General features: G+C 32.9%; 2 protein-coding genes across 2 annotated transcripts; one reads left to right on the forward strand and one right to left on the reverse strand.

Annotated features, from left to right (window-relative positions):
- Positions 1-934: 934 nt before the first annotated feature.
- Positions 935-3,515, reverse strand: LOC125202005 (uncharacterized). The gene is made up of 10 exons (XM_048100313.2): positions 3,247-3,515; positions 2,607-2,702; positions 2,345-2,429; positions 2,127-2,248; positions 2,015-2,039; positions 1,839-1,922; positions 1,720-1,749; positions 1,537-1,639; positions 1,349-1,413; positions 935-1,194 (listed from the first exon to the last, which is right to left on the reverse strand). The coding sequence occupies exons 1-9, from the start codon at positions 3,337-3,339 to the stop codon at positions 1,350-1,352; spliced, it is 702 nt and encodes a 233-aa protein (XP_047956270.1). The 5' UTR covers positions 3,340-3,515; the 3' UTR covers positions 935-1,194; position 1,349.
- An 8,457-nt stretch (positions 3,516-11,972) lies between these two features.
- LOC125221860 (uncharacterized) lies at positions 11,973-13,477 on the forward strand. Its single transcript, XM_089066160.1, has one exon. The coding sequence runs from the start codon at positions 12,119-12,121 to the stop codon at positions 12,806-12,808; it is 690 nt and encodes a 229-aa protein (XP_088922286.1). The 5' UTR covers positions 11,973-12,118; the 3' UTR covers positions 12,809-13,477.
- The last annotated feature ends 2,420 nt before the right edge of the window (positions 13,478-15,897 follow it).

The following is a 15,897-nucleotide window of genomic DNA, read 5'->3' on the forward strand; positions in this document are numbered from 1 at the left end:
GTCCGAGACAAATGGTAATGGTTAAAAGGAAAATACAAATTTGTAGTGGAACAAACATATTGTCCAAACTTCGATTTTTTGAATTTTAAGTGGTGTCAACAAAAGATAAAATCATACTACTACGATTTGATTATTTAACGAATATATTCATCAATAATTTGAATGTGTTTCTATATTTGTTGTAGTTTTGTTTTAACTGACAGAATTAGAATGACAACTAACGTCTAACAAGGGAGAACATTAGCCTCTTGAAACTAAGCTATGATTATAAATCCAGCATGGATACCTTATAAGTTTGATTTTTATTACAAGGCCAAGTTTCTAGCTTATTCTGGCTATTACATTAGGATCTACATGAGGCCCGGGCTACTGCCGCTCTTGAGTGTATTTCGTCTATGAAGGCTATTTTAGAGCAAATGGTTCAACCAGTGGATGGACAGAGGGGAAATTCTGTGAGCCTCTCCTTTGATGGTAAATAACTTGAGAAGGGGAGAATTCAGTATGCACGTTAAACGTTGAAATGACGTGATAGAATGATGGTTCAGTTCAATCTCTGAAAGGGAGTGAATTGACCGAGCGCAAGTGGTCCTTCCATTTGATGATTCTTATTGACATTCCCTTATTAGCTTTAACTTGTTAAAACTAAAGGAGGTTTCTCTTGATCTGCTCTGTGAAGGCTTGGATTTTTCTTCACACAATCATCTTAACCTTTTATTTCACAAGCAATGGCTCGAATATATGATGGTCGGAAACCTCTCAATGAGAGCAAATTCTGGGTTTCTATCTTCTTACAAGTTAATAAAATGTGATTAGTTTCTATCAGTTTAGGCTGTGTTTGGTTAGCAGGGTTGCTAGTGCTACTCTCAGATTAGGCTAAATAGAGCCTTAAATTCTTTGTTTACTTTTATAACGATAGTTGAATTTGTAAACACACTTATTAAAACAAATGCTGTATCCAGCTTTGGCATTGAATCATATACTATAAAATTTGAATATTACAATCTGGAAATGATTTCTAAAATTATAACCATTCGACAGAATTGGAACCAAAACAATTCAATTTTTGTTAGAATGCGAAGCTCGAGGATCAAATTTGATCCTGCAGCCAAATAAATGAATTTGATTGCTATGGAGATATATGTATGGATAATGTTGTTGCAACTCCTTAATAGGCCAACTCTTCTATTTTCAACCCTGAAGAAATGAACACTGAAATTGTCAAATAAGGACAACACAAATCCAACAAGAAACTAAGCTATTTTCTGAGTTGAAGATTTCATAAAGCTTTGCATCATTTCTCAGTGGTCATCATATGTTTTGGCGAATATATTACAGCATGGTAACGTACCTCAGGACAAGATGACAAGTCCAAGATATATCGATGCAGAGAGAAACAGTAAGGATATCATTCCCCTACAAGAAGGGGGTTTCATCAATCATTAGTAAATTCTTTTAAAAGAGAAAAACATTGAGCTTCATAAGCGTAAGAGATTTTAAGGCCTAATAAGTTGAAATTTTACATGTATACGTACGTACCAGATTACTCCCCAACCAACTCCCGTGCAGCAGGGGCAAAGCTCTGCGAATTTCTCAGCGTCACTTGAGTGAACCCTTCGAGATATCAAATCATCGTATATATCTGCATCATAAAACACGGTTATTTTATGTCCCACCAAGTGATGAGTTTAATTTACTGATAGCGACAAGTTGAGTTTCTACCGTAGATGGAAAACAGGCTATTCATAACACCTGCCATCAGAGAAGAATGTGTGAGAAACACGAGAAAATCTATTGAAAGCCGGTTGAAGAGACAGCAAATATAATGGGTAAGCCTATACCAATGAAGAGAATAATGTAGTGAAGGATACGAACTTTGGTTGTTTCTTGAAGAACCCAGACGACAGCAAGAAAAACAATAAATCCTGGTAAATTAAACCACATTATTCAAGAAATTAATATCTTGAATTTGTAGAAATTACAACATCTCAAGAACAAGAATGTTTCACTGGCTTACCGATACAAAGCCCTCGTAGAGTCCACTGTGCAACGTTTGAATGAGTCAGTCAATCATCATAATATCATAATAGATGTAGTATAATTCAGGGACGATTTCCTAAGAAACTTACATTTTGTGCAATGAAGAGCACAATAAAGAGGGAAAGAATAAGACAACCAGCAGCGATTCTTGAGGAGAGGAGATTTGTCGAAGCAAGTATGAGAGCCATACCCCAAAACGATGATCCAAGGTCTGTAATAGGAAGCCATATAAATGATTAGATGGCATGTAGCATATGCATCAAAATTAACCAAAAACAGAAACATAATATAGAAAAAGAAGTGCTACATCCAGCCGGTAAGATCAACCAATATACACCACCACGTGTTTGAGTCATGCCACCTTCGTTAGCATGAACTTGAATGCCCTCGACCTATAAAGAATGGGATATCAGATGCCTCGGACTCAACAAAGAGGAATGCACTTTAGGGCGGTAGGAACACACACGAAGCAGAAATATTAGTAACATATTTGCGAAGTCTATTGAACTTCCTAAGTCAATATAACCAAAAGCCCTTAAACAAAATACTGCGATTAAGAAAGATTCTACCTCGCCACAAGTAAGTTTGCACGCAATCGCGTGGCTTGCTTCATGAAGAAACACAGTGATGAGCTTAAAAGGTGTCAGCAAAAATGTCCTCCAGAACTGCCATCATCACCACAGGAAGATCAAACTGGAAAGTTATTTCACCAAAAATGGCTTCTCAAAGTGCGAAAAATCGAGAAAGATCCGAATTCCCCAATTCACTAGCTATACATATAGCATAAAATTACAAAACACACACAAAAATTCCCACCATGAAATGCTTGAAGCTTAGAAACCCAGCATTCATTCAAGCAAAGATCTCTAAATGTGACCTAACTTCAACAAAAGCTTCAACCTTTACAGCGTAATCGACACCGGATCAAGCCAAATACAGGTAAGAGAGAGCCAGTTGTGAATCCTACTTAATTCCTTTCACTTTTTTTTTTTCAATACAACCACAATAACAAAGCTCAATACACGACAAAGCTTCAAATCAAGAAAGATTTCACAATGAATTTAATAGTTTTTGCAATCAAGCTAAATGCCTATGTTCGTTAGCTAATTAATAATTAAAGCTCTCCAATTTCAATAATACCCAAATCTAAACCAACAACAACAATGGAGTTTAATAAAACCAGAGAAATAAATATACACGAAGACTTACAGCAAGAATAACAACGGTGAAAATGCCAATGGTAGCTAGAAATCGGACTTGTTCATGTTGACAGCAATTCGTCAGCTCCCAGTTAGGCTTCATGTTTTCAGATTAGAGGGAAAAAATAAAAAAGGGCCCTCGAATATACACAGACAGAGGATCAAGAATCCAATTGCAGAAGAATAGAAGATAGAGTGAGGAAATTTTCAAAAAAATAAAATTGAAAATAAGGGAGTCTTGATATTTGAGAAATTTTGAAATCTTCGAACTGAAATCGTTATTTTGGGGAGTATTTAATTCAATTTCTGTCTGGACGAATCAAGCGTGGACGTTTGTTGTTGTCGGTTGACTATTGACTCATTATTTAGAAGGAAAAAAAACCTTAAACTCAATTATATGAACACTTTATCGGAGATTAAATGATTCGTTTTGTCATTTTCAAATGTTTATAATTAAATGCTTCATTTATTAGTGTCCGCGTATAATAAGTGTAACTAAATCATTTCTCTCATATTTACAAAATTATTTATGTAAACTGAATTTCACATTCTATAAATTATTTATTTTTATTTACAGAGTTTTTTAATCCATGTTCTCAAATGAATCATTTAGTCACGAGCGGATGAAGTTTGTCTAGTTACTTCGAAAGTGTATTTCATTTATAATCTTGGTATAGTTCTAAAATTTTTGGAAATATAATTAGTCGTTTATAGTCGATTTTGGCCTAAATTTCAGAAAATTACGGGAAAATGTGGAATATTGGAGAAAATCAATAACAAAAATAGGTAAAATTTGCTAAATATCCGATTGTTCCAACCTTTTGAAAATCAGAACTGTCGATTCTTAAACTGTGGTGAGATTATCACTATATATATATGTTAGGGTACACAACATTCATTTTTTAAAAAAAACATTTATTTGTGAATGGAAAGAGTATTATTTTGGCATTATATTTGAATTTTTATTTTTTTTTTATCTTAATTCCTGGCCTTTATCAGGGTTGTGCGGAAAGTTGAAAGTTGTAACCCAGTGTAATTTGATTATTTGAGTACTACTACTACTATTCATTAGCCAACTTACAGTAAGCATTTGGAATAACTATTAATAATTTGGGATCTTAATATATTTATTCAAATAGGAGTAATATAGGAACATATAGTTTATACTCCCTAAATATGCACTCTTTCCTTTTTAATCAATTTCACAAGAATATGCACTTTTTAATTTTGGAAAGTTTTTTTTTCTCTATTAAAGTGAGACTCATTCTCCCCTAACAATACTTTAATTACTTTTTCTCTCTATCTCTCTCTCACTTTACTAATTTTATATTAAAATCCGTGTCGAACCCAAAGTACTTTTTTTTTAGGGAAAAAGGGAGTAACATGGCAAAGAAAACAAATGACACCAAGTTAGAGGTATGAAGCTATTTTCTCTCTAAAAAATTTCAAGCTTTATATGCAAAAAGGGTATTGGGCTTTAAGTAATACCCAAATTTTGTTCCACTACAACCACTGGGCTGAGCCCAGTGATAAAAAACTTGTTGAGCAGATTTGAGAAGTAGCAGTACAAGAATTTTTTGTTTCTCTTTTTTGAACTGAATTAGGAGTAGTAAAACATTGAATATATTTATAATATTCACTTGCACACATAGGTATGCAATATAAAATGTTCAGCATGTTGGTGTTTTCCAATTATCACTTATCAACCAATTTTTTGTTGAATGTTATCATAATATGATAATAAATTTATTCACAATTTCGGAAAAGCTATTACAATAACTCGTATAATAAGATTACATAATGGGATTTAAATATTCTCTTTGGTTTTACATGCGCATATTAATAAACAAGTTGCCGACAAGAAATAATACAAAACAAATGTGGGCCTCAAAATTTTAAGAAAAAGTCTTTTTTACTGTACTAGCTTTTTATCCATTAAATTATCTACAACTTTTATCGATTCTTTTTAGATTATCTATTTATTTATTTGGAAATCTTGATACTTTTTAGCTTTTGCTCTTCCCTAATTAATATTTATTCGTGGAATTTTCTTAGCGTGGGGGTGGAGAGATTAAGGTATAAGATAACAAACGGTTTGTCTATTTCAGTCACATTAATTAATATTTTGAAAACTTGAAAATGGTAATTGGTTCATTTGGAAAAACGAATTAAATTCATATATCATTTTAGAGTAAAAGTCAAAATTAGTCCGGAACATATGACCATTTTATCTTTTTGGTCCTAAACATTATCTTTTTGATTTTTTGGTCCTGAACATATGAGAATTTGATCATTTTGGTCCTCTGTTAATTTTTCCGTTAAAAACTAACAGTTAACGAATTTAAATTCGATTTTGACCAAATTTAAGTTTTAATTTTGTTTTTTAAATTCTTAATTAAAAACTCTAACTATTATTAATAACATTCTTTTAATTTTAATTAAAAATTATGATTAAAACTCTAAAATATCTTTTATTCTCAACACAGAAATTGCTTGAGATGAACTCATGTTGTGGTGTGGGGATAACCCTATAAACTCCTTCCTTTCTCACCAAAAATGGATTTTGGGGTGCTGAGCCACAAGCAAAATGCAGGCTCTCTGCCTTCAGATGAAAACGCCGATGGATCTGTGAACCAAACATCTCAGGCGTGCTGGAAATCGCACAAATTACTCAAATCTTCTCAGCCTGATTTCTCCCCCAAGATGGCCTCTGACTCTTTCAGGAGATCCAATCTCTGGCCTCCGCTGCCCGACGACGTCCAGAAGATGCTCTCCTTCTTGTCTTCGGCGCCGCCGCCTGATGCTGCCGCCTCCGCCAGGAGCATCGCCTTCTCGATTTGCCAGGATCAGGCCAATGCTGGGAATGGAGGTATGCCCATTTTTGTTTTTTCTTAAGAAGATGCTAAATTTGTTAACTTTATTAATGGGGTTTAGTTGAGTATTTTGATTTGAGTGTTTTATTCGTTTTCACTGTTTAATCTGAGATTTGGGTTTTAGGGTATAATTTTGGCATTACACCCTAAATCGTGTTTTGTGTTTTACAGCAATTTTCTCATAATTTCTAATTATAATTAAAAGAATATTTTTAATACAGTAATAGTTAGGGTTTTTAATTAAGGATTTAAAAAACAGAATTAAAACTTAAATTTGGTCAAAATCGAATTTAAATCCGTTGACCGTTAGTTTTTAACGGAAAAGTTAACAGAGGACCAAAATGATCAAATTCTTATATGTTCAGGACCAAAAAATCCAAAAGATAATGTTTATGACCAAAAAGGTAAAATGACCATATGTCAGGACCAATTTTGACCATTACTCATCATTTTATAACAAAAAATATCATGCCGGCAAAGATCAACTCTTAATCGTTAGTTTTTCTTCTCCTTTTAAAATCAATAATAACTTAATACTGCTTCCATTGCATAATAGTAGAGTCATTTTGTCATTTTGGAGAATACGTTTTTATAGTAGTGAAGTCATTTTCTTTTTTTAGTAAATTCAATACATTTCTTCCCACTTGCTTTTCCTCTCTCTTAATTTCTTTTCTCTACTTTTTCCTCTCTCATACTTTATTATCTTTTTATTTAATATATTACACACTTTTTTCTTAATTTACATGGCAGAAAGAAATGTCTCTATTATTATGGAATGAATGAAGTACTATCCTCCACTGGGGTGCGTTATATTGCTAGCTAGTTTAAGTTACTAACTCGGCTAACTCATCAACACAATGTATTAGAAATGTCAATACGAATGTTGACATTTTAATGTCACCGTATTGACATTTCTAATACACTATGTTAATGAGTAAGCAGAATTAGTAACTTAAAAAGTCAGCAATTGATCCCACACCATACTCCACTCGTGTAATTTATATTTGGTACTAGTATTTCGTAAATTAGTTTAGAATTTAACAAATTATAACTAGTAAGTAAATTTGTCACAAATTATTAAAACTAGTGTAACTTATCAGTTAAAAACCCGTCAAATCAATTGAACAACTACCAACAAGCAAACAAATTTACTCGTGTATTTATTGAACTATTAGTCAATAACCAAGGAAGTCTGTAAAACTTTGTTTTGTAAACATATGCTGTTGGTCACGTGGGCCACTACTAGTAGTGGGCATAGGGACATAGAAAAAGTAGGTTTGGGCCACCTACTTAATGGGTCAACCAAAATAAGTGTTGTCTTAACCCTGAATCTGAACCCATTTAAGAAACTTTTATTGTCTCCATCGACCAAGGTAATTTCTTTTATAAAAACCATATTTGTGATATAAACACTCTACCATCACCATATAAGATATTAGTACTACAATAATTTCGAAGTGTGAGGACTTGGAAGATGGGCTTCTGACAGCCAGTGGGTTAAGGCCTCTCCCTTAACGGGATATTGTGTACCCTGATTTAACCCCTTCACATGATGTCGGGCCGGAGTGAGGGGGCCGCCAAGACGACGGAATCGCCTTTTACTGCAATAATACTACAATAATTACAAAGACGGAACCACTAGATGCATCATTTTACAAGGTGCTGGATGAACTAAACTTATGAGATTGAACTCAATATCTCTCGTTAAGGAAAGTCTTGCGGTGCCTCAACATTGTCACTTAGCATAGATCATGGCAAATACGTATCCTATTTTCGAAAAAATGAGTATGGAATTATATCAATGTGTACACATATGTAAGTCCAAATGCACAAATTAATACTGTTATAAATGTAGTACTAGTACTATATATAATGGGACCAGGGGTGAACATATAAACAACAAATTAAGTTAGATTACTAAATAAAGCGCACAAAAGATTAAATAAACATAAATTGGAATAGAGGATCAAAGCATGTGGATAATTGAATGCCAATGTCCTGCAAAAAAAATAATGCGACCATTATGAAGTGAGAGCATTTAATAATTAGTTTTGAAGATGTGAAATATGTAGAGCGTGGGAGTGGGCTATGTATGTACCACATACTATAATTAGTTATTTATGTTCTTGTTGGAAGAAGCACATGTGTGTCTTCATTATGTCCCAATTTCTGCTATAAACACAAAGCATCCGTCCTCTTTACTCCCTACCCTAACACAACCACCATCATATACAACCTTCATATTCACTCCTTCATAGATCATACTCATCACAGTTGGAAGCTATAATTGCAATGCCATCCACAGTTATTATTTTTCAAAAATATTATCAGATGATATATTATCATGAAAGGACTTTACAATTTTTTAACACTTTTTAGATATAAAAGCTATGATTATATATTTGTTTTTTTCATAAGAAAGAACCGCCACTTTCGACAACATTTAGTTCATTTGTTTCTGTTGTACTCCTCAAAAGAAGTCACCAAAATATGTGGCAAATAATTGCTCTGTCAAGTCTTCAAACACATACTTGAAAGGAAATGAATGAATCAAAGTAACAGACTGACAATTATCTCTTCTCATGAAAAATACATAAATAACCCTTCTAACCTAGAGGATATTTTGGTCCAAAAAATGTAAAAGTTTTTTCAACGATATTATATCAATATCTAGAGAAATCGGATGATATATAGAGAACGCAAATGATGTTATCCAGAGACTGGAAAATGTAGTTCCTCTTTTTTTAAATATTTTATCTTAGAAACTTATATTTATTTTAAAATTTTAATTTGCATTTTTCTAACCGAAAAAATCACCTTTATTAGCTTATGGTCCTCCTCAACTTAAAAAACAATATAGAAATTAAAAGCATAACACAATAATGTACTGTAGTTATTTCATTAGCCGACATATCCTACAATCACGCTAGGCAGTTAGTTAGTTCTGCGTGTCTTCAAGATTTAAATTGTATTGTAAACTATTTCCTCCATTTCTTCGTAGTTGAGTTATTTTTTCATTTCGGGAATCCTCATAGTTGAATCATTTCCATATATAGTAACTTTATTCTCTTTTTTACTTTGCTCTCTCTTACTTTATTCTTTCTATTTTATTTATTTTCTACTTTTTTCCCTCTCTTACTTTTTTTATCTATTTATTTAACACACTTAATATTCCTTTCTTAAAAGTTTCGCCTCAACTATATGGGAACGAATGAAGTAATTTACTTTATTTTTGATATACCTCTCTTCCGACTCTTATTACTTTGATACTCCCTCCGTTTTTTAAAAATAACAACTCTTTCAATTTTAGTCCGTTCTTTAAAAATAACAATTTTCAAATTTTCTATTTTAGGAAATCTTAACACCCCTATACATCAATTTATTTACCACTTATACCACTACAATTAACAACTTAAAATAGACCCCATGATCAACTAACATTAATTTCATTACTTTTTTCTCTTCCTCTCTTTTACTTTACCAATTTTTCTCCCTCTCTCTCTTACTTTACCAAATTATGTATTAAAATTCGTGTGTTTCAAACCTCCTTATTTTTAAAAAGCGGAGGAAGTAATATAAAGACCAAATTACCTAAAAAAATCATAAAATTGGTCAAATTTTGTTTAATTCTTTTAACATTCGAAATCAGCCAATTATATATTACTATAACTTTGATAGTTTTCTTACTTAATTATCACTATTTGATTGATATATGAAAATTATTATCCGGACAAAATATTCGGTGACGTAATTGATGTCGTTTAATATCATTTGGCATCATGTCTTTAATTTTCACACATGTACATGTTATATCGATAAATTAAAAAACGTAGTACAATGAAAGTTTTTGCCATGAGACAATGGAGAAAAATATCAAAGTTATGGTATATTTGATTATTTTTTAAGACTATGAAATTGACCAAAATTTGACCAATATAAATTTTTTTGGCAATTTACCTTAATATAAAATACACAAAACATTTTTTCATTTTAATAAAAGACAAATTGAATATTTATATGCTCAAACAATGCACAAGTAAGGTTATTTTCAGATAATACATATTCACACGCTTGCAACACATCTGCGTAAAGATAAAAAAGTAAAAACAATTGAATTCGGATTTCGAAAATTCATTAACGAGAACGGCAAATGATAAGGAAGGTGCGGGAACACAATCGGGCATGGAATGGGGCCATTGGGATGACTGTGGAGTGACAATATAAAGATGATAGAAGTGAAGATGTGAGAGGTTGAAAAGACGAGGAGAGGGTTGGGGTGGCATCGATTTTATAGCATCGTCGATTATTCAAAACTTTTATTACTCCATCCAATCTACAAAATTGATATTTTTTGGGATGTCAAGATTAAATACACAATTGATAAAGTGTAAGAATGAAACGAAAAAGGCCAAAGGAAGTAGTACAAATGTCCAAACATATTCCCTAGTTTTTTCTACAATATATAGTTTATTTTCCCAATTTGTAAATTCTTACCTATTTAGATATTTAATGGAATGTAGTTTTATACTCCATAATACTAATTATTACTCCTTATGTTCTACAGTAATAATTGGCTCATTTAATAAAAATAGATGTAGACTATTTTATGAAATATATCAAAATAAAAAGAATGTTTATTTTTATATAGTATGCATGATAGAAGGAGTATTATTTTTATTAAATGAATCGGCTAGCCGACCATTGTGGATGCTCTAATGGAGACAAAACTTTTCTGCACGGAGATTAAGAAAAATTGTGTTAGGTGAGTTAAATAAAGAAATAATAAAGTGGAAGTTGAGAGATGAAGAGAGAGAAAAAGTCAGAGAGAGTAAAGTAGAAGTGGAAAAATGTGTTGTAAAATTCTTACATATTTAGATATTTAATGGAGTATAGTTTTATATAATACTAATTATTACTCATTCCGTTCTACTGTAATTGGATCATTTTTATTTATTAATGGAGTAATAAATAGAAAGTGGAGAGAGTAATGTAACGAGACTCGTTTAATAAAAGTAGATGTAGACTATTTTATGGAATATACCAAAATAAAAAGAATGTTTATTTTTATACAGTATGATAGAAGGAGTATTATTTTTAATAAATGAATCATGCATCAACATTACACTACTTCCTCCGTCCACAAAGATTGTCCCATTTTTCCATTTCATTCCGTCCCATAAAGTTTGTCCCATTCACTTTTTACTATTTTTAGTAGTGGACCTCATATTCCACTAATTATTTCCTCCTCATATTTTATTATAAAATTAATATATAAAAGTAGGAGTCACATTTCACTAACTTTTTCAACTCACTTTTCATTACATTTCTTAAAACCCGTGTCCGGTCAAAGTGAGACAATCTTTGTGGGACGGAGGAAGTATAAAATTAGAAATACACCTAAATAGGTGGATGTAGATTATTAATTTTTCTATTCTTTTCTTTTTAAACTGGATGTACTAATATTTTTAAAACTACTACCTCCGTCCCCCAAAATTTGCTACACTTTGACCCGACACGGGTTTTAAGAAATGTAATGGAAAGTAAGTTGAAAAAGTTGATGGGATGTGGGTCCTACTTTTAAAGTATTAGTTTTATAATAAAATGTTAGTAGGAATGAGTTAGTGGAATATGTGGTCCACTACCAAAAATGGTAAAAATGAAGTGTATCAAATTTTCAAGGACAGACCAAAATGGTAATATGTATCAAATTTTCAGGGACAGATTTTCAGGGACAGATGTAGTAACATTTAATTACGTGCGGAGTGATTATAAAAGCTGGATGTAATTATTTTTGTTGTATTGAATGAGGCATTTTTTATGATTTACTCCACCTATTTAAAAACCTTCCATAGTAACATTCCATGCATGAGTACTCCCATTTTTACAATTACTTCCATTTCAATTCTCTACAACTCACCTTTAAATCCTTCTCCTCCCAATTCCCATCATCATCATCATCCAAACAAGCCTACCAACTGTTCGATGTTTTGACCTCTGCAACGACTAACAATGGCGGTCGAAATCTTCTTCCCCGACAGCCCCAGTGCCGAGCTGATCAGCCCTCGAATCTCATTCTCCCACGATCTCCGAAACGACGCTGTTCCAATCGAGCACTACGTCCCTTCGTCTTCCTCCTCCAGCATCGACTTCGACTTCTGCGTTTTCCGCGACGAATCGTCCTCCGCCGACGAGCTCTTCTCCGACGGCAAAATCCTCCCGATCGAAATCAAAAAGCGATCGCCACCGTCGATTCTCAGATCGGCGGCACCTCCACTTCCCCCGCCGCCGCGGATGAATCCGACGATTTCCGGTTCGGAGAAGCAGAATCCGAGGCCGGCGACGTCGTTTTGGCGGTTCAAGCGGAGCGCGAGCTTGAACTGCGGCAGCGGCTACGCGAGGACGCTGTGCCCGCTGCCGCTTCTGTCGCGCAGCAACTCGACCGGGTCCACGGCTAGCGTGAAGCGGAGTAATCAGAAGCAGAATTTTCAGAAATGCGCGTTGCCAAACAGCGCCTTGAAGGAGTTTCCGTCAAGTAACTACCGTAAACCGCCGGCGAAGAAGGTCGGCTACTATTCGTACAATGGCGCCGTTAAAGTTAACCCCGTTTTGAACGTTCCGTCTGCGAATCTGTTTGGGTTGGGCTCTATATTTTCCGGTGGAAGGGATAAGGGCAAGAAGAAGGGATTCTTTTTAATTTAGATTTTAATAATTTTTCCATGCTTAGCACAAAAAAAAGCTATTAAAAAAATAAAATGTTTAATGAGGAAAATAAGATTTGCATATTTACAGGTGAAATTTGTCATAGAAATTGGCTGTTTTTTTTTAATCTTCTTTTTCCTTCACATTATTGTCATTTTGTTTGTCATAGAGTTAAAACTAGGAGTTTATACACAGTTGGGTTCGGGCTATTGGATCTTAACGTATTTATTTCATGTTCGGATCTTAAGATTGAAATCCACAACATGATTTGGGATGGACAATCACGTAATAAAGAATTATAGTCATCTCCTTTAACAAAGTTAATCTGAGATTAATTACTTTTTTTATTAAATTAGGAGTATTTGAGCAAATTATTAAATACATATAATGTGTACACAATTATGTTTTTCATTCCAATCAAACAATTTATTTTTCAGCGTGATTGAATCTTTACTTTGTACTATCTTGCTATCATTTAGAACAATACAATGACACCTTAGTGTAGTTGCAATGCCCTAATTAAATTCACAGTTGCGGCCAATCGAATTTAGTGGGTTTTTGCTTGATACTTGGAGATGTATTTGCATTCTTTGACAACCTATTTAGATAAACTTCATTCTTGTATACTACTAGGTTTTTGATTTGATATAGTATTTGTTAAACCACAACGGTATTAAGGGCATCCGCAACGCGGCTCGATGCTGTTTCGGTCTCGTCTCGACGAGACGAGACATCTCGTCGCGCGACGTGTCCGGAAGAGGCCGGCCTTGAGCTGGCGAGACGACGCGCGCGGCCACATGGCGCGCGCTAAGCGATGGCGTGACGCCCACTTGCCGCCCGCGAGTGGGCGTCGGAATTATGACGTCATAATTTTTTTTTTAAAAATCGAAAATTCAAAAAAAAAATTGTAAATTTTAATTTTTAATTATGTATTTTTTAATTTTTTAGTCCTTTAAATTGTAATTTTAATTTAATTTAATTATATTATTTTTTAATTATGTATTTTTTTAATTACGTATTTTTAATTATGTATTTTATAATTTTTTAGGCCTTTAAATTGTGATTTTATTTTATTTAATGAAGTATGTTTTTATTAATTGAATTTGTTGGAAATAAAAATAAAAAATGAAATTGAATGAATAGTTAAGATATGGGTAAGAGATGGTTAAGAGATGGAGGGATACAGGTGTTGTCTCTTAGTTAAGAGATGAGCTGAAAAGTACAGTGGGGCGCATGAATAGTTAAGAGATGAGACGATTATGAGACGGATAAGAGACGGCGTTGCGGATGGCCTAATCAATTATCTAGAATATAGGTCCCACAAATATTATTAGTGTGGAATTAAATCTTATACAACAACATCATTTGATTGATAATGGTGATGGACTAGAAAGAGCAATTAAAAATGTCTTTGAGTGAGTTTACCAGTTTTGGTTGTCAGTTGTCATACACCAACCTATTTATGGCAAGCTTAATCAAAATTATTGAAGCTTAATAATGACCATCACCATGGATGGACTCTAGATCACAAACATTTAAAAGCTCTCACCTGCCAGCTAATTTTATGTATTCATATTTTCATTACCTCTCTTTGAAGTCTATATGCCGTTAAATTACATATATAGTAGTATATCATAATATCAAGCATGTAAGAAAATGTATGTATGTAACATAATTGATCATCATGGCAAATGCATATATACGACTCATTGCCAAAATTCTAGATTTATTTAGTAAGAGTAAAATGGTAGTAAGATACTCTCAAATTTTAAAATAGATAGGAAGTTTGTAGTATGATCTAGGGAAAGAATTGTACATGCTAATCGCATTTATGTCACTACATGGTTTTATATATAGGGGATACACGTAGTAATAAAATGCAAACTCTATAGTACAAACTCCAAACTATGATCTGAATCGTTAGAAAATATCAACTGATAACAAAATAATAGCAACAAAAAATGTCAACACAGTTTCAACACAATGTCAACATAGCATCAACCGTTGACACTGTGTTGACATTTTTTATTGCTATTATTTTATTATTTGTTGACATTTTCTAACGGTCAGATCATAGTTTGAAGTTTGTACAATATTTAGAGGTTGCATTTGATTACATCTCTAGGTGATACATATAACTTTGCGGAACTTTTATTTGGTTGGACAGAAAATAACGAAAGTTAAATTGTTATAGAAATCTAATACTATTAATGGGTATTAATGTAAAAATGACTAATATGAGTGTTCTTTTTTTCATAACCTATAGCCTATAGTTACAAGTGAGGCCATTAAAATAAAAATCAGCAACAATTACATTATTGTATATGAAATGCGATGAAATGATATAGTAACATTGTTGAAGGAGAACTCGAGCTGGTGTAGCTTTGTATATTTTCTGTTTTGGTTTATTATTTGTTTTTTTTTCAATTATTTTTTTGTTATTAAATTGAGCATCTGTGTACTGTTCTGCACGCTGTTCGCATTCATCTCATTTGTAGTTGGCCCATGTATGTTTGTTTTTGGGCTCTGCATATTAGTGGACCGTTCCATATAAACTCTCACTTTTTTCTCTTACAGAAGCCCGCCCTTGGAAAATAATCATCATCTAATTATTAGAAATTTAGAACCCTCGATTTAAATTTGTAAAAGTCAACCTGACATGGTCGGGTTCTTATTGGATCCCAACCTATTAACTTTGTGTGTGTTCGTGTAATTATCGAAAATTGTCAAGCCTACCATTTGTTAGTAAGTTAGGAGTACTATATAATTTAGTTTGACACAACACGATAACGACCTATGCATAATGTTAAATGAATAAAATTTGACAGTACACTATAAAATACTCCATATGTCCCTTAATAGATGACACACTTGGATTATGACACGAGATTTTAAGAGATAATCCCTCCGTTCCACTATAGTTGAGTCGTTTTTCCCTTTTGGAAAATTCCTTCATAGTTTAGACATTTCCTTATACAATAAATAACTCACTTTTCCTTTCCTACTACATTTTCTCTCTTACTTTGATCTCTCTACTTTATTCAATTTTCTATTTATTCTTTTTGCTTTTTCATCTCTTGCTTCTCTCT

The sequence above is a fragment of the Salvia hispanica genome, chromosome 2 (assembly GCF_029641045.1).
Source record: "Salvia hispanica isolate PSC_SH4W2 chromosome 2, Shi_PSC_v1, whole genome shotgun sequence".
Taxonomy (NCBI): Eukaryota; Viridiplantae; Streptophyta; class Magnoliopsida; order Lamiales; family Lamiaceae; genus Salvia; species Salvia hispanica.